Genomic DNA, 18,402 nt, shown 5'->3' with positions numbered 1-18,402 from the left:
GTCCCGGGTTCGATTCCCAACTTCTCCAGGCAGGGCTGTGGGGAAACTCCTGCCTGAAAGCCTGGAGGAGCCGCGGCTGCCGGTCAGTGCTGACAGTGCTGGGGCTACATGAGCCCAGGGCCTGACTCCATAGAAGTCAGCTCCGTATGGTCCTCAGTCAGACCCAGCTGAAGACACTCGTCCTCGTGGTTCTGAGTCAAGGGCTGATTTGAATAGCAGCGCAGGAAGTTCCCTTCGGTGGGCCCCATCCAGCCCAGTCCTGTGGACCCTGGCCAGCAAGCAGCGGCTCTCCCTCCAGGCACGATTCCTTCCTAGCCCGGCCGGCCTTTCCGGGAGAGGCTGCCAAAGACCCACCCCGGGACTGCCTGGGGGCTGAGGAGTTGCCCTGCGGCGGAGCTGCGGTCTTCTCCCTTAAAGCAGAGTGAGGTGCTAGTCCTCATGATGCTGAATAAAGGGCTGGTTTGAACAGGAACGTAAGGAAGCGGCTTTACCATCCACGCCAGGGATGGGGGGATGCGCAGGTCCCATCATTCAAGACTCCGGAAGCCGGGGCTGATGGGAGCTGCAGTCCAACAATTCCTTCACCCATCTCCTGGTCCAAATGGGTTTCAGGCAGGGGAGGTGCCAGGATTAGAACCCGGGACCCTTCGCCATCTTTCCCACGTTCTCACGTTTTCGTTGCCGGACAGCAATTCTGCCACTTGCCTGCAGATGGCGCCCTGTTGCTGCTGAGCGGCGGTCCAAAGAACCCTCCCTTTCCTCTCCTTCCTTTGGCCTGGCTCTGAGTGCAGCAAGCATCCAGCACCAGTCAGGATGCGCCCCTCTGCCTCCTTCCCCCTCTGAAACGGGCGTGTTCTGCCTTCGTTCTTACCCGGATCACCTTTGCACGCCTTTCTGGAACGCTGTGCGGAACGGTGAAGGTCAGCTTGGCAAAACCTGAGTTGCACGGCCAAAGCAAAGAGGCCTTTGCAAGACTGCATCCGCTGGCAGCACGCTAGTGAGCCAGAACACAAGAACGGTCCTGCTTAGCCCCATATCGAAGCTCACTGCGTTAATAATTTTACGCAAACGGCTTTGTGAGGTCTGTTGGGAAAAGTGGTCTAGAAATAAGCCCAGATCAAATTCAGCTTTGCCAAACCTGAGTTGCCAGGTCAAAGACTACAAAAGCATGGTTTTGTGGTTTTCTTGATCACTAAGTTGATGGTGGTGGGGCAGGTGAAGTCTTGCAAAGGTGTTTGCTTTGACAAAGCAGCTCAGGTTTTGCAAAGCTGGTCATGAAGTAGTTTTGCAAAGCCCAGAAATAGGTTGTGAAAGCAACAGCCCTCAGAAATGACCCCAAGGTGTTTTGCAGATGTTGGACTACAACTCCCATCATGTTTGACCATTGCCCATGCTGGCCGGGCCTGATAGAGGTTGTAGTCTAAGATATCTGGAGCAGTGGGCTCTCCAAATATTTTGGACTACAACCTCCATCAGAGCCAGCCTGAATTATGGCCAGGGATAATGGGAATTGTAGTCCAACAACACCTAGCTGCATCATGTGAAGAACTTTCATCTATCCGCCAATGTGTCTTACCAAACCTGAGATGCTAGAAGATCAAAGCCAAGCTTCTGTTCCTTTGCAGACCAGCTTTGCCAAACCTGAGTTGTTGGACAGCTCCCAACTCAGGTCTTGCAAAGCAGCCTATCCAAAGTCAAGGGGGGGGGGGACGGAAATGGCTAATGCAAATCCTTCCCCCTCGTTTGCATTTTCGGAAGTTAAGAGGCACGTTGACGCCGAGCAATATTTTGGCCCGAATTACTGCAGTTCAACTTCTCCAATTTCTGCACAAAAGTTCTCAAGGCTTCGAGGGGGTGGAAGGAACTTACAAGGAGAAAGGGGAACTCATGCCTTACATACAGCTAAAACTGATATCTGTGTGCAAATACCAGAATTTCCCATCTCCCATTCAGTTTTTGTCTGAGAAATAATCGACGTCACTGTGCAAATATCGCATGTAAATCTTTCTACCTCAAAAATCCAGCGGGGTGTGATTAAAAAGAAAACGCAAACCCTGATATTTTCGTGCTACTCGTGACTTCCCAAACCAGCAACTTCTTAAGTACCGCTGCATTATTGGTTTGAAAGAAGAATCACTGACGCTTTCCCCAAACTGGCGCCTTTGAAATGTGTTGGACTGCAACTCCCATCAACGCCAGCTGGAATAATGGGAGCTGCAGTCCAACACATCTGGAGGGTGCCCCGTTAGGGAAAGGCTTGAGTACTGTTTGCGGCGTGCACAACTGTCTCACTCTTCTTTCCTCCGCCCTCCTCAGCTTCCTTTCCTTTTGTGCTGGATCTCTTTAGCTTGTATGCCGGTGGGCAGAAAATGTCTTGTTTTTATATAAATCTCCAAGAAACTGGAACTCCAAGCTAGACTGCCCCTCTGTATGCATGCTCTACTTCCACCTCGCAAGGACTAACCAAATACCTCTGGGAGAAGTCCACAAACAGGGCATAGACCCCAAGCCCTCCGCCATTGCGTAACTCACACTTCTAGTCCTCAAGCGACGGACTGTTGCTTAATGTGGAAGCTTCATTGAACTGACATAACTGATAGCTTTTGATAGACTCCTCCACCTCCTCCTCCTCGAATTTGTCTAATTCGCAGTTAAACCCATCTATTATTATTATTATTATTATTATTATTATTATTTATTTATTTATATAGCACCATCTAAGTCAATCGCCATCACCGCATCTTGCAGCAAGGAGTTCCGCAGATTAACAATGCACTGTGCAAATAACCATTTTCGTTCCTTCTGCCCCATGTCCACTGCCCCTCCGACCCACTGTGCGTTCCCACGTTCTAGTACGGCCTTTCCCCACCATGTGCCTTCCAGATGTGTTGGGATTTCACCCTGGCTGGGGACACTGGGAGTTGTAGTCTGACACATCTGGAGAGGTGACAGGTCCAGGGGAAGCTGTTCTTGTGTCGTGAGAAAAGGAAAAATAACAATAATAACCACAACCGCAATATATTAATAATAATAACAACAACAATAATTTGCCCAAACATTTTTAGACACTGAGCGCTAGGCTGTTATGGCTGTTTTATTGATTAATGATTAATACAATCATTTATTGTATTGAATTTTGTTCTTTTAAATATTTGTATTGGAGTTCACATTTTTAGCTTAGTTTAAACTAAACATTTTAGTTTTGTTTTGTTTTTAACTGGTTCTAATGCGCCCAGAGAACATGAATGATTGGGCGGATTAGAAATGCACTTAATAATAAATAAACAAATAAATAAATACATCAATAATCATTCATGATGATGGTAATCTATTTTCTCACGCACTGCAGAGTTTTTTAAAAAAACACCTCTGCTGTTTCTCGCCTTAGCCCTCTTTCGGCTGTGGTTAAAACAGGTTCGACAGTTTTTTTGCTATGTTTCCGAACCCTGCGATGCCTGTTTGACCGCAGGTAACAGCAGGAAGAAAGCGAGGGGGAAGTTGAAGCGTTTTTCGAACCGCTTGCAAGAATAGCTCTTTCTCGCGCTCCTTTCCGGTGTGAATTGCTGCAATGCACTCATGAGATGGAGGGTGGCCTGCAGCAGAACTTGCCGACGGGGCTCTATTTCTGGGAGTTGGGGAACAGGGGAGATCCAGGGGGGTTGGGGAACAGTTGGGGGATAATGGGAGTTGCAATCCGAGCCCTAATAACTTCCAAGGTAGAGAAGGAGGGGAGACCCCAGGGAGAATCAACTCAAAGGCTTTATTGGATTCATCCGGGAGGGTGACACATTCCGGACTGACTCAAGGAAGGGTTTCTTCCCCACGTGGCACCTCGTTCCACGTGCGGAAATCGCGACGGCAAGGACCACGAGTGACTCTTCGGACAGAGCGATGGGGTTAGCCGAAGGCGCGGATGATAGCTGAGCGGACCATCCTTCTCCTGCCTACTTATGCCTCCAGGTCCCATCCTGGCCCCGCCCCCTGATGCCTCCAGGTCCCATCCTGGCCCCGCCCCCTGATGCCTCCAGGTCCCATCCTTCTCCTGCCTACTTATGCCTCCAGGTCCCATCCTTCTCCTGCCTACTTATGCCTCCAGGTCCCATCCTTGTCCCGCCCACTTATTATTATTATTATTATTATTATTATTATTATTATTATTATTATTATTTTACTGCATTTTTATACCGCCCAATAGCCGAAGCTCCCTGGGCGGTTCACAAAAACTTAAACAATTCAAAGTGTAAAACAAACAGTATAAAAACATGAGATAAAATACACATTAAAACGAATTAAAACATACCATACATGATTAAAACATCCTGAAAACATTCTAAAATTTCACTGGATAGGCCTGCCGGAATAGATCAGTCTTTATTGCTTTTTTAAATTCTAAAAGACTGTCAAGTTGACGAATCTCCTCCGGCAGGCCATTCCACAGTCTGGGAGCAGCAGAAGAGAAGGTCCTCTGGGTAACAGTTGTTAATCTAGCTTAATCATGGAGCAGGCCATGATGTTTCTTCTCATGCCTCCAGGTCCCAGCCTTCTCCTGCCCACTTATGCCTCCAGGTTCCATCCTGGCTCCTCCCCCTGATACCTCCAAGTTCCATCCTGGCCCCGCCCCCTGATGCCTCCAGGTTCTATCCTGGCCCCGCCCCCTGATACCTCCAAGTTCCATCCTGGCCCCGCCCCCTGATGCCTCCAGGTCCCATCCTTGTCCCTCCCACTTATGCCTCCAGGTCCCATCCTTCTCCTGCCACCCACTTATGCCTCCAGGTCCCATCCTTCTCCTGCCTACTTATGCCTCCAGGTCCCATCCTTCTCCTGCCTACTTATGCCTCCAGGTCCCATCCTTCTCCTGCCTACTTATGCCTCCAGGTCCCATCCTTCTCCTGCCCACTTATGCCTCCAGGTCCCATCCTTCTCCTGCCTACTTATGCCTCCAGGTCCCATCCTTCTCCTGCCCACTTATGCCTCCAGGTCCCATCCTTCTCCTGCCTACTTATGCCTCCAGGTCCCATCCTTGTCCCGCCCACTTATGCCTCCAGGTCCCATCCTTCTCCTGCCCACTTATGCCTCCAGGTTCTATCCTGGCTCCGCCCCCTGATACCTCCAGGTTCCATCCTGGCCCCGCCCCCTGATGCCTCCAGGTCCCATCCTTGTCCCACTTATGCCTCCAGGTCCCATCCTTCTCCTGCCCCCTGATGCCTCCAGGTCCCATCCTTGTCCCACTTATGCCTCCAGGTCCCATCCTTCTCCTGCCCACTTATGCCTCCAGGTCCCATCCTTCTCCTGCCCACTTATGCCTCCAGGTTCCATCCTGGCCCCGCCCCCTGATGCCTCCAGGTCCCATCCTTCTCCTGCCTACTTATGCCTCCAGGTCCCATCCTTCTCCTGCCCACTTATGCCTCCAGGTCCCATCCTTCTCCTGCCTACTTATGCCTCCAGGTCCCATCCTTCTCCTGCCCACTTATGCCTCCAGGTCCCATCCTTGTCCCGCCCACTTATGCCTCCAGGTCCCATCCTTCTCCTGCCTACTTATGCCTCCAGGTCCCATCCTTCTCCTGCCTACTTATGCCTCCAGGTCCCATCCTTCTCCTGCCTACTTATGCCTCCAGGTCCCATCCTTCTCCTGCCCACTTATGCCTCCAGGTCCCATCCTTCTCCTGCCCACTTATGCCTCCAGGTCCCATCCTTGTCCCTCCCACTTATGCCTCCAGGTCCCATCCTTCTCCTGCCTACTTATGCCTCCAGGTCCCATCCTTGTCCCGCCCACTTATGCCTCCAGGTCCCATCCTTCTCCTGCCCACTTATGCCTCCAGGTTCCATCCTGGCCCCGCCCCCTGATGCCTCCAGGTCCCATCCTTCTCCTGCCTACTTATGCCTCCAGGTCCCATCCTTCTCCTGCCCACTTATGCCTCCAGGTCCCATCCTTGTCCCGCCCACTTATGCCTCCAGGTCCCATCCTTCTCCTGCCTACTTATGCCTCCAGGTCCCATCCTTCTCCTGCCTACTTATGCCTCCAGGTCCCATCCTTCTCCTGCCTACTTATGCCTCCAGGTCCCATCCTTCTCCTGCCCACTTATGCCTCCAGGTCCCATCCTTCTCCTGCCTACTTATGCCTCCAGGTCCCATCCTTCTCCTGCCCACTTATGCCTCCAGGTCCCATCCTTCTCCTGCCTACTTATGCCTCCAGGTCCCATCCTTCTCCTGCCTACTTATGCCTCCAGGTCCCATCCTTCTCCTGCCCACTTATGCCTCCAGGTCCCATCCTTCTCCTGCCTACTTATGCCTCCAGGTCCCATCCTTCTCCTGCCCACTTATGCCTCCAGGTCCCATCCTTCTCCTGCCTACTTATGCCTCCAGGTCCCATCCTTGTCCCGCCCACTTATGCCTCCAGGTCCCATCCTTCTCCTGCCCACTTATGCCTCCAGGTTCTATCCTGGCTCCGCCCCCTGATACCTCCAGGTTCCATCCTGGCCCCGCCCCCTGATGCCTCCAGGTCCCATCCTTGTCCCACTTATGCCTCCAGGTCCCATCCTTCTCCTGCCCCCTGATGCCTCCAGGTCCCATCCTTGTCCCACTTATGCCTCCAGGTCCCATCCTTCTCCTGCCCACTTATGCCTCCAGGTCCCATCCTTCTCCTGCCCACTTATGCCTCCAGGTTCCATCCTGGCCCCGCCCCCTGATGCCTCCAGGTCCCATCCTTCTCCTGCCTACTTATGCCTCCAGGTCCCATCCTTCTCCTGCCCACTTATGCCTCCAGGTCCCATCCTTCTCCTGCCTACTTATGCCTCCAGGTCCCATCCTTCTCCTGCCCACTTATGCCTCCAGGTCCCATCCTTGTCCCGCCCACTTATGCCTCCAGGTCCCATCCTTCTCCTGCCTACTTATGCCTCCAGGTCCCATCCTTCTCCTGCCTACTTATGCCTCCAGGTCCCATCCTTCTCCTGCCTACTTATGCCTCCAGGTCCCATCCTTCTCCTGCCCACTTATGCCTCCAGGTCCCATCCTTCTCCTGCCCACTTATGCCTCCAGGTCCCATCCTTGTCCCTCCCACTTATGCCTCCAGGTCCCATCCTTCTCCTGCCCACTTATGCCTCCAGGTCCCATCCTTGTCCCGCCCACTTATGCCTCCAGGTCCCATCCTTCTCCTGCCCACTTATGCCTCCAGGTTCCATCCTGGCCCCGCCCCCTGATGCCTCCAGGTCCCATCCTTCTCCTGCCTACTTATGCCTCCAGGTCCCATCCTTCTCCTGCCCACTTATGCCTCCAGGTCCCATCCTTGTCCCGCCCACTTATGCCTCCAGGTCCCATCCTTCTCCTGCCTACTTATGCCTCCAGGTCCCATCCTTCTCCTGCCTACTTATGCCTCCAGGTCCCATCCTTCTCCTGCCTACTTATGCCTCCAGGTCCCATCCTTCTCCTGCCCACTTATGCCTCCAGGTCCCATCCTTCTCCTGCCCACTTATGCCTCCAGGTCCCATCCTTGTCCCTCCCACTTATGCCTCCAGGTCCCATCCTTCTCCTGCCTACTTATGCCTCCAGGTCCCATCCTTGTCCCGCCCACTTATGCCTCCAGGTCCCATCCTTCTCCTGCCCACTTATGCCTCCAGGTTCTATCCTGGCTCCGCCCCCTGATACCTCCAGGTTCCATCCTGGCCCCGCCCCCTGATGCCTCCAGGTCCCATCCTTGTCCCACTTATGCCTCCAGGTCCCATCCTTCTCCTGCCCCCTGATGCCTCCAGGTCCCATCCTTGTCCCACTTATGCCTCCAGGTCCCATCCTTCTCCTGCCCACTTATGCCTCCAGGTCCCATCCTTCTCCTGCCCACTTATGCCTCCAGGTTCCATCCTTCTCCTGCCTACTTATGCCTCCAGGTCCCATCCTTCTCCTGCCCACTTATGCCTCCAGGTCCCATCCTTCTCCTGCCCACTTATGCCTCCAGGTTCCATCCTGGCCCCGCCCCCTGATGCCTCCAGGTCCCATCCTTCTCCTGCCTACTTATGCCTCCAGGTCCCATCCTTCTCCTGCCCACTTATGCCTCCAGGTTCCATCCTGGCCCCGCCCCCTGATGCCTCCAGGTCCCATCCTTCTCCTGCCCACTTATGCCTCCAGGTCCCATCCTTCTCCTGCCCACTTATGCCTCCAGGTCCCATCCTTCTCCTGCCTACTTATGCCTCCAGGTCCCATCCTTCTCCTGCCCACTTATGCCTCCAGGTCCCATCCTTCTCCTGCCCACTTATGCCTCCAGGTTCCATCCTGGCCCCGCCCCCTGATGCCTCCAGGTCCCATCCTTCTCCTGCCTACTTATGCCTCCAGGTCCCATCCTTCTCCTGCCCACTTATGCCTCCAGGTCCCATCCTTCTCCTGCCTACTTATGCCTCCAGGTCCCATCCTTCTCCTGCCCACTTATGCCTCCAGGTCCCATCCTTGTCCCGCCCACTTATGCCTCCAGGTCCCATCCTTGTCCCGCCCACTTATGCCTCCAGGTCCCATCCTTCTCCTGCCCACTTATGCCTCCAGGTTCCATCCTGGCTCCACCCCTGATACCTCCAAGTTCCATCCTGGCTCCGCCCCTGATGCTACCAGGTTCCAGCCTGGCCCCGCCCCCTGATGCCTCCAGGCCCCACCCTTCTCCTGCCCATTGTGTCTCCAGGTTCCATCCATGACCCGCCCCCCCTGAAACTCTGCCTTCGGTCTTGGCGTGGCCGGTCCAGACCTGTCACTTGGCGGTGGGGCAGGACGACCGGTCCATAGGTGGGAGACTCGATTTCCAGGCAGCGTTCAAGCCTCTGAAACCGAAAGGCGAGCGGCCGCGCCAGATGGCTCTTGCCGCTGGCTAAGCAGGTTGGGCAATTGGGCCTTCCTCAAACGCAACTCTCCCCCCCCCACGACTTTTTGAGAGAAAGAGGGAACTGTCGCTTCCCCTTTCTTTTCCATCCGCCGTCCAAAGCGATGTCAGAGCTGCAAGGCAGAAGGCACCTCGACTGAACCCAGGACAAGACACCGGACTTAAGGTAGGGAGGCCGGGCTGAGGGGGTGTCCAGCCATGGGTGGGGTGGGGGTGGGGGGTGGAAGGAGATCTCAGCATGTTCCATGTGGACTAGCGGCAAATAGTGCGGAATTTGGTTGGCGTGGCGTGCGGTGTCAGAAGTGTGTCTCCGGTGCCCCCCCCCCAAAAAAACCTTCCCTCTAGAAAGAGCTTGAGTGAATTGTGGGTGTAATTGTGAGTGGGTGTTGGGGGGAGGGCCATATAGCTCCAGCCCACCTGACAACAAAACAAGATGGGAAAGAAACCCACCCCCCGTCCAGTGCTCCCCTCCCCCTCCCCAATTTCCGACTCCCAATTCATGACGAGATGCCTGGATCTGCACATTTGGCAGAAACGAAACAAATTTCTACCCTCTGGTTGGTTTGGATTGCAGTTCCCATCATCCCCAACTAAGCCCCCCCGCCCTCTTTCGGGTGACTTTCCACACAAGCACAGGGGACGACAACAAAAGCCCCCTGCCCGGGTCCCTTTCTCGCCAAGTTTGGGCTTCCCGAATTCAGCGAAATTTCAGGCTGCGAATTAATTCGGCAGCTCTGGATTTTGCTTTTGGGAGAAAATGGAATAGGGGTGGAGGGGAATGGATTTGAAATACATCAAGTTCGAGATCTGGAAACAAAGGCGTTTCTTATTCAGCCACATGGAAGGATTTTTAAGGCGGTCGTAATCAGCGCTACGAAATTTGACAAATTCATAGCATGAGGAGGGCGTTTATCTGTATTTATTATCTACAGCAGCCGTGCAAAATCGTCCTGTGTTCTGCAATAATTTAGTTTCCCCCCCCTTCCCCGATTCATTTATCCTGCATCTGGCACTCCAAGGTAAACTACCCCAGCGTATGGAGGTTCAATTGAGTTTGAAGGCGTAGCACGGGCCCCGATCCAGCTTCATGGAATAACAGGCTTAAGTGACAGGAAGGCAGATTCCGGCTGGACATCAGGAAAAACTTCCTGATGGTTAGAGCAGTACATCAATGGAACCAGTGACCTAGGGAGGTTGTGGGCTCTCCCACCCTAGAGGCCTTCAAGAGGCAACTGGACAACCACCTGTCAGGGATGCTTTAGGGTGGATTCCTGCATTGAGCAGGGGGTTGGACTGGATGGCCTTAGAGGCCCCTTCCAACTCAACTATCCTATGATTCTATGATTCTATTATTCATTCCACTCTGAATTAGGAAGCGATGCAGAAGGAGTATAATATTATTACAGGGAACACGGCAGTGTTCCCTGTGTTAAGGATGTGTATCTATCTATATCTATCTATCTATCTATCTATCCTTGTTCCGCAAGGCGGTAACACCTTGTGGAACGATGCCCCAGGGTCCCCCGTCTCACTCTCCACGTTGCCCCCCCTTTCCCAATTGATTGATTGATTGATTGATTTGAAGCAATGGCTTGACTGACTGACCGATTTACCCTCCCCTACAGCCAAAACGAGCCTTCCAGAGAGCGGCTTGCGGCGATAAGGTCCCTTCGTCATCAGGCAACCCCGTGTGTTTCTTCGGGATGTGGGGACGTCTGGCCGCGCTGCTCTTCTTGCACGTCGGCAGTCTCGTGAGCGCCTCGTGCCCTCCGCTCAGGCCGGACAACGCCACCGACCTCTCGGACACCGGGACGGCCAAACTACTGCAATCTCACCAGCGGTGCCTGAACTTCAGCGGCAGGGCGGTTGGTGCCCTCGGCAATGCCAGCGTGGGCGACCGCGTGAAGGAACTGGACCTGTCCGACACCGGACTCGGCAGCCTGCCGCAAGGGTTCCTAGGTGACGCCACGGGACTGGAATCGCTCAGCCTTCAGGGCAACAACTTGAAGGAGCTCCCCGAAAGGCTCTTTAATAAAACGTCCAAGCTGAAGTTCCTGAAGTTGGAGAAGAATCTGCTGCGCTCCGTGCCCGTCGGGGACTTGGTCTGCCTAGAGAAGCTCACCGTGGACTGCTCGTGCGACGTGGTCAGGAGCATCGACCGCTATTGCAAGAATTGCCCGTCACCCATCGAATGCCAGTGCCACTCCCGCACGGGCCTCTTCAACGCCACCGACTTCCACGCCGAGAGTTGCCACGGCCCGTCCACAGGCATCTACGCCCTCGCTGTGATCCCCGTTGTGGCTTTGCTGGCCGTCATCGGCCTGGTTTACTTCTTGTTCCAGAAAAAGAACAGCGGCACCCTCGCCCAGAACAAGCGGGGCTCTAACAGCTCTGACGTGGCTCGTGGGCAGCCACGGTACATCAGCCACGCGGGCCCGCAGGGCGACGCAGGCCGGGCCGGGGAAGGCCACGCCGACTACGCCAACGTCTTCATGGAGCAGCCGTGGGACGCGAGAGCGGGGCAGAGAGGAAAGAGCGGGTGAGTGGTCGGCGGGGAACGGCAGTCCAAGGAGAGAGCGGTCTGGGTTCAAATCCTTTGCATGCAGGACATCCTGGGTTCAAATCCCCAGCGTCGGTAGTTCAAAGGATCAGGTTCTACGGGGGAGGGGGGAGGGATGCTTTTTCACCCCCAGGGCTGGATTCCATTTTGGAGAAGACTCAAGGAGGGTCGTGGGCGGAGCAAAAGGAAAAGGGGCGGAGCCCAAAGACCAGGATTTTGTCATTTAAAGTGGTTACGGCCAGCAGCACAAGACTTAGGAGATGTGTTTCGACTGTTTAGAAAAGGGGGTGGGGAAACCCGGCCCAAAATGGAGAAACTATCAGCATGGTGGGGGAAGGAGGAGCGCCGGGGGAACGGATTGGGTTCCCTTTAGGCCAGGAAACTGCAGTGGGTCAAGAGGGAAGATGTACAAACACCAGGATGAGGTCAGGGTGAGCTGCCGCCCAGCCTCCAGACATGTGACTTAAGTCTCTTTTAAGGGTGAACAGGATGCTGCCCCGCCTCCTGGATTGCGTTTTAAATAGGAGACTGTTTAACAGAGCAGAGTTAAACTATGGAACTCACTGCCACAAGACTTCGCGATAGCTTTCAAAGGGGGGTTGGAGAAATTCCTGGAGGCTATGGTGCCACCTCCAGTATCCGAGGCAGTCAGCCTGTGTGCACCAGTTGCTGGGGAACATGGGCGGGAGGGTGCTGTTGCACCATGTCCTGCTTTGATTGTTCCCTTGTAATTGCACACCGGCTTGACGATTATTATCTTTTTGCAGACGGGGCGGTCTGTGTAAATGCTAATAATAAACAATAATAAATAATAATGTTCCCATTTTTATTTCTGGGTCCTCATCAGGCCGCCCAGCGGCCCGCAAGGAGATCAACCCATCTACGCCAACACTCAGGAACTCTACTACAACTACGGGGGGGCCGCCACCGCCGGCCCCCAAGGGCAGGACGAAGAGGACCTGTACATCATCCCAGATAAATGAGCCCCACGGCCCCCACGCTGCTGCCTCCCATTCCGGAAAGCGCCTGGGATGTGCCCTTCGTGCTGACTCGTGGCTTTCGTGTTGGGGACCGGGGGGGGGGGGGATGGAGAAAGAACTTTGGAGCCCCCCCTCCTCTGCTGGTTCTTGTTGTGGCGCAATTGAACTCTGATCTCTTTCGTCACCTGCATCGTGGAGGGACAGGTGTCACTCCACTGCCTCCTAATCCATTTGATGGCGAATGAAGCATTAAATCCCTGACCTGCCCACCCCAGACCCTGTGATATAAATCCGGCAACAGGCAGCAATGAGAACAAGCCCCACATTTGGTCTGCAGGGGGCAGCGTTTCCATCCTTTGAGGACCGTCTCCAAGAAAGTGTGTGCTTGAGAGAGAGAGAGAGAGAGAGAGAGAGCGTCTGCATTGCAGATTGACTGGGTAATCCAGTCTTCACCTAATCTGCTACCCTCCAGGCATGTTGGACTACAAGTCCCATCACCCTCGGCCACACTACCTGGGGATGGTGGGCATTGCAGTCCCCCTGCTGCAGACACAGCAGGACAGCCATCACCCGACCTGGTGCCTTCCAGGCGTGTTGGACTATAAGCCCCATTATCCTCAGACATGCTGGCTGAGGATGGTGGGAGTTTCAGTCCGACACCGTAGGACAGTCATCACCCCATCTGGCGCCCTCCAGTTATGTTGGACTCCTGTCCCATCAGCCCCACTGGCTGGGGATGATAGAAGCTGCCATCTAATGTGGTTTAAAACCCCTTATCATGTGGGCACATCACAAAGCGTGGATCTGTGGGAAAGGAAGGCCCTCTTTCCGAACTACAACTCCCATGATCCTTGGAGGGGTGGGCGCGAGGGATGATTGTGGTCCGAAATGGGTATAAAAGCGATGCAGGCTTGTAGCCTGTGTAGACATACTTATTTCTTATTTTATTTTACACATTTCTATACAGCCCCAAAGCCGGCGTCTTCTGTGCTCCGTATTCCCAAACCGTCTCCCATCCGTGTAATAACCAGGCCTGAACCTGCTTAGCTTTCGAGAGCAGGCAAAACCAGGTGCGTTCGGATGGTCCCATATTCAGCCTAGAACAGCTTAGCAGCGGTGTCGTTGCCTCAGGGCTCGCGGGGTCAAAGCCCCGAGAGATTTTCGTTAGCAGGGACGTTGATGTCATCTGCACACACGCACACACAAACCAATTTCCTTGTTCCCTCTGAGCTGAGCTGCACCCTCACAGTAGCCTGAGGGAGGATGAATTCCACACACCCCTGCAATAATATATGGCTCCCTGTTGTTGTGAAAATTATTTGGGGGGGGGGGCATTGGCCAAATTCAAGGGGAAAATCAGACCCATTCAGAGGAAATGAATTGGCCAGAACGTCATCCACGTAGCTGCCTACATTTCTGGGTTCTCCTTGGGGCCGTGGGGCAGGACGCTTACTCTGGCGCCACTGCAAACGCCCCACGTTTCTGGTTGGCCAGGGTGAAAGACACACCAGTCTCTCCACATTGAATCACCCGGCTGAGTCGTAAACCTGTTGGAAAAGGGCAGTGGGAGAAGGCGCACACACAGTCACACCAGGCCCTTCGCCCCGGGGTGGGGCTTCCAGGCTGGCACCCTTTATGAGTGGGGAGCACCCATGAGCATTGAAGAGGAAGCCGGCTGAGCTTTGAACTCCTAGAAGCTGAGAGTGTGCACATGGTGTGCGATCACCTGCCAATTTATATAGTACTTTCTAACAATAATTTTTTATTATTATTATTATTATTATTATTATTATTATTATTATTATTATTATTATTATTTCTTACCCGCCTCTCCCTCTGGATCAAGGCAGGGAACAACATCAAATCTAAAAATACTATCAAATATACAAAACTGATTAAAAACATATAAAACGAACACATTGTTAAAGTAACAGCCAGGCATTTTAAAATCCGACTAGGTAGGCCTGCCGGAAGAGATCAGTCTTTACTGAGTTTTAAAATGCTAAAGGACTATCAAATTGATGAGTCTCCTCTGGCAGGCCGTTCCACAGTCTGAGAGCGGCAGAAGAAAAGGTCCTCTGGGTAATGGTAGTCAGAGGACCTGAGTGTTGGGGGCAGATTGTATGGGAGAAGGCGATTCTGCAGGTAACCTGGACCCAAACCATGTAGGGCTTGTTCAAGCCGTCCCACTTACATTCTTTAATTAATTAATTAATTTCTCAAATTCGCACACACACACACACACCCATTCAAAGCAATCAGTGTTCCCAGGCTGGCTAATAACCCGTACGACAGCCCTGTAAGGTAGGCTGGTCTTCTCATATCCACACTGCAAATGAGGGACTTAGGTGCACAGAATGTGACTCAAGGAATGGGTTGGATATTCCTTGCCTTTGATCCGCGTCTTCCGCCCTCCCAACCGCGCCTTCTGCCCTCCCAACCTGAAACGGCTCATGTCTTGCAAGGGCATCTGGGCCAACAGCTCAGCTTCTGCAAAGGTTTCTGGAAATGTTGCGGAACAGTTTTGAAATTCCCGCATCTGCTGCTGACGCACCCAGACAGACACGTTTGCTCCCTCTGTCTCTTGACCCCAAAAGCAACAGCTGTCTTTGTTTTCCCCTCCCATGGGTTGCGCCACAGTGCCTGTTCTGGATGGACCAGAAATTCTGGGCTGAACGAAAGCAGGGAGTGGTGCCCCCCCACGGGGGATCACTTGCGTGCTGAGCTCCAAAACACATTCCTTCTCCCTCCACACACACCCAGGGGGGGGGAACACACCAAAGCACCAAAGGCTGAGCAGTGGTGACACAAGCAGACTGAGCAAAGAATGAGGAAGCCCCCGGTTCAGATCTGGCTTCTGCCAAAACAGCTTAGCCAAACTTCCTCTCCTCCTCCTCTCACTTTTCTTCCCAAATCGCGTGAGGTCCTGGTTCCTCCCTATTCGGCCCTGGTTAGGCCTCATCTAGAGTATTGCGTCCAGTTCTGGGCTCCACAATTCAAGAAGGACGCAGACAAGCTGGAGCGTGTTCAGAGGAGGGCAACCAGGATGATCAGAGGTCTGGAAACAAAGCCCCATGAGGAGAGACTGAAAGAACTGGGCATGTTTAGCCTGGAGAAGAGAAGGTGGAGGGGAAACATGATAGCACTCTTCAAAGACTTGAAAGGTTGTCCCACAGAGGAGGGCCAGGATTTCTTCTCGATCCTCCCAAAGTGCAGGACACGGAGTAATGGGCTCAAGTGACAGGAAGCCGGATTCCGGCTGGACATCAGGAAAAACGCTCTGACTGTTAGAGCAGTATGACAATCCCATTCTTCCTTCTTCTCTCCTTCTGCTTCTTTCTTCTTCCCTCTTCCCTTCTTCTCTTTCGCCCTACCTTCCTTCATTCTTTTTTCCTTTCCTTTTCCCTTCCCTTCCTTCTCTCTCTCTCTCTCTCTCTGTTTACCCCATCTGCAAACATGGATCATAAGAGAGCTAGAAAAGGCCTCTAAGGCCATTGAGTCGAACCCCCTGCTCAGTGCAGGAATCCACCTTCAAGCATCCCTGGCAGAGCTGCCTCTTGAAGGCCTCTCTCACGTGGGAGAACCCACCACCTCCCTAGCTCATTGGTTCCATTGTCGTACTGCTCTAACAGTCTGGACATTTTTCCTGATGTTTTGTTGTACTGCTCTGTCAGGATGTTTTTCCTGATGTCCATCTGGAATCTAGCTTCCTGTCACTTGAGGACACTTCCATGTCCTGCACTCTGGGATGATCAAGAAGAAATCCTGGCCCTCCTCCGTTCAACAAAGAAATCCTAGCCCTCCTCTGTGTAATCAACCTTTCTTACCGGGTTGTTGTAAAAACCATGAACTTGCAAGGTGGCCCTGCCCTATTTTATATCTGGTCACGCTAGCATAACTCCTGCAGCTTTAACTGTTGTGATGAAGAGGGAATTTCACCAGGTGCTGCACGCATACGAAGGACACCTGCTGGAATTCCCTTTTCTACACAAGTGTTAAAGGTACAGGAGTCCTGTCCTCCTTTCCATGTGGTCACCTGAAGGAAATAAAGGCAGAATCTGGTTTCTGACCCCACATTACCAGACATCGAAGTTTTCAGATACACCCACAGAACTGGAGGGAGTTTGCAAGATCAAGAGCACAAGCTGGGAAAAATTATTTGCTCCTAAGAGAAGGCAGGAGGTAGGTCAGAATAGATTTGCAGTCGAATCGGCGGGGTTTTTGACTCCCAATAGTATAATGCAAACTGACACCTTCCAAATGTTTTGGACACCCAGCATCCCCCAGCCAGCATGGCGTCGCAGAGTATGGGGATGATGGGAATTGCACTCCAACCCATCTGAAATGTACCAGGTAGGAGGTCAGACAAGATCCATCCATTAAGTAGTATTTAGCAGGAATTCACCCCACCAGTAAGAAATACACAAAGGGGAAAATAGAAGAAAACTAGGTGTGATAGAGTAAAAAAATAATAATGGATGTGCAACAGATACCTTTAAGATATCTGGTAAATCTGGCTTGCCGGGGGCCAAATTCCTAGCTGGCCCCAAATATGAGAAGTGGCTGAAACCCTCCCTATTTATCCTGAAATTGCAGCCCCAGTTCCTAGAAATTCAGCCTGACCTCGGGGTGTCTCCGTGTGCAGATGCCCTCCGGCGATCCCCACCCGGGCCAAACCTGTAATTTCAGCTGCAGCCGCCAGAGCAAAGAGTGCATTTCCCATCCAGTCGGCCACAGGTGCTATTGGAGAAAAACAAAGCTAGGCGGTGACCTTTGCATGGGAAATTCAGAGGTGTGGGGGTTGTTTGGATTCCCCAGTTCTGAACTCGCAGAAAGTTGAAAGACAAGGGCAGCCTGGTCAGGATAGTTACTGATGTTCCGTCACACGCGCCTACGACACTTGGGCCATGCAACCCCTGCACTGCACAGCTATGGGCCTACGATGTTTGCAATAAAGCCCACACAATGTTTGGAGCAGTTTTTAGAAGCGAGCCTCAAAGCCTGTCCCCTGCGTATTACAACCGCAGATGGTTCAGCTATGTTTCCTGCAGGCTGAATTTGTTTCGTTGGCAAGAACGAGGCCTCCTAAAAAGCCACCATTGTGCGTGTTTCCTTTCGGCTCAATTCTTAATTCCCAATGTGATCAGAGGTTCAGAGATAAACCACCCCAGCTTGTGAGTTGTGTGGTTCATGATGTGTTAGCACTGTGCGCATAGGACCCTTCTACCAAGTCAGACCCTTGGTCCATCTAGATATTGTTAATACTAACAGTGATTCTCTGAGGTTTTGGGCAGGCTTTCTTTCTAGTCCTATCTGGAATGCTGCTTGAGATTGAATTTAGGCAGCTCTGTGATTGAGCTACGGTCCTTCCCCACAACTCTGCCAGCTCAGAGAAAGAAAAGTTTCACAGGGCAAAAACGGGGGTAGCAGAGAGCAGAGCACGGGGTCTTTTTTCCTGCTTTTGCAAACCTTTCCACAGAGGAGACCCGCATTGGTTCAAAGGGTGGGCATCTCTGAAGAAATGTGCTTGGACATCCAAAAATGGCAGCTCTTTTGAGCTACTGTGGGTACCATCTTTTCTTCCTCCTAGCCCAGTTCTCTGCAACATTTCCAAGATCAAAATCCACCAGAGGCCCATTTCTTCCACACTGGTCTGCGAGTGGAAGCCATCCCACCGCAAACACCACATGCTCCTTATCTCTGCTAACCTTCCAGAAACAAAAACTGTTTGGTTTTGGTTTGCATTTGAAAATGAATTGCATTGCTTGTTGGCCCTTCCATAGATTCCATTGCTGTGCTGTTCATTTTTCTTCTGTTGCTTGGTTTCCGGAAATCGTTTTATGCACATTTTGTGGGGTGGGGAGCAGCATGTGAACAGCTTTCGAAAATATTATAAAAAGGTGGCATATCAGTGCTGTGTGTGAGCATGATTTTTTTTTAAACCGTCTTTTCTGTTCTTGGACGCACAAAGATTTTCGTAAACTGCCCAAAGAGCTTTAGCTATGGGGTGG

General features: G+C 52.6%; 1 protein-coding gene across 1 annotated transcript; it reads left to right on the top strand.

The window, feature by feature from the left end:
• Window positions 1-8,965: 8,965 nt before the first annotated feature.
• On the top strand, window positions 8,966-12,647 carry LOC134413144 (uncharacterized). The gene is made up of 3 exons (XM_063147270.1): window positions 8,966-9,017; window positions 10,477-11,390; window positions 12,259-12,647. Exons 2-3 carry the CDS (start codon window positions 10,555-10,557, stop codon window positions 12,392-12,394), a joined length of 972 nt encoding a protein of 323 aa, XP_063003340.1. The 5' UTR covers window positions 8,966-9,017; window positions 10,477-10,554; the 3' UTR covers window positions 12,395-12,647.
• The last annotated feature ends 5,755 nt before the right edge of the window (window positions 12,648-18,402 follow it).

The sequence above is a fragment of the Elgaria multicarinata genome, chromosome 23 (genome assembly GCF_023053635.1).
Source record: "Elgaria multicarinata webbii isolate HBS135686 ecotype San Diego chromosome 23, rElgMul1.1.pri, whole genome shotgun sequence".
NCBI classification, from domain to species: domain Eukaryota; kingdom Metazoa; phylum Chordata; class Lepidosauria; order Squamata; family Anguidae; genus Elgaria; species Elgaria multicarinata.
This window is presented reverse-complemented; position numbering and strand designations above follow the sequence as displayed.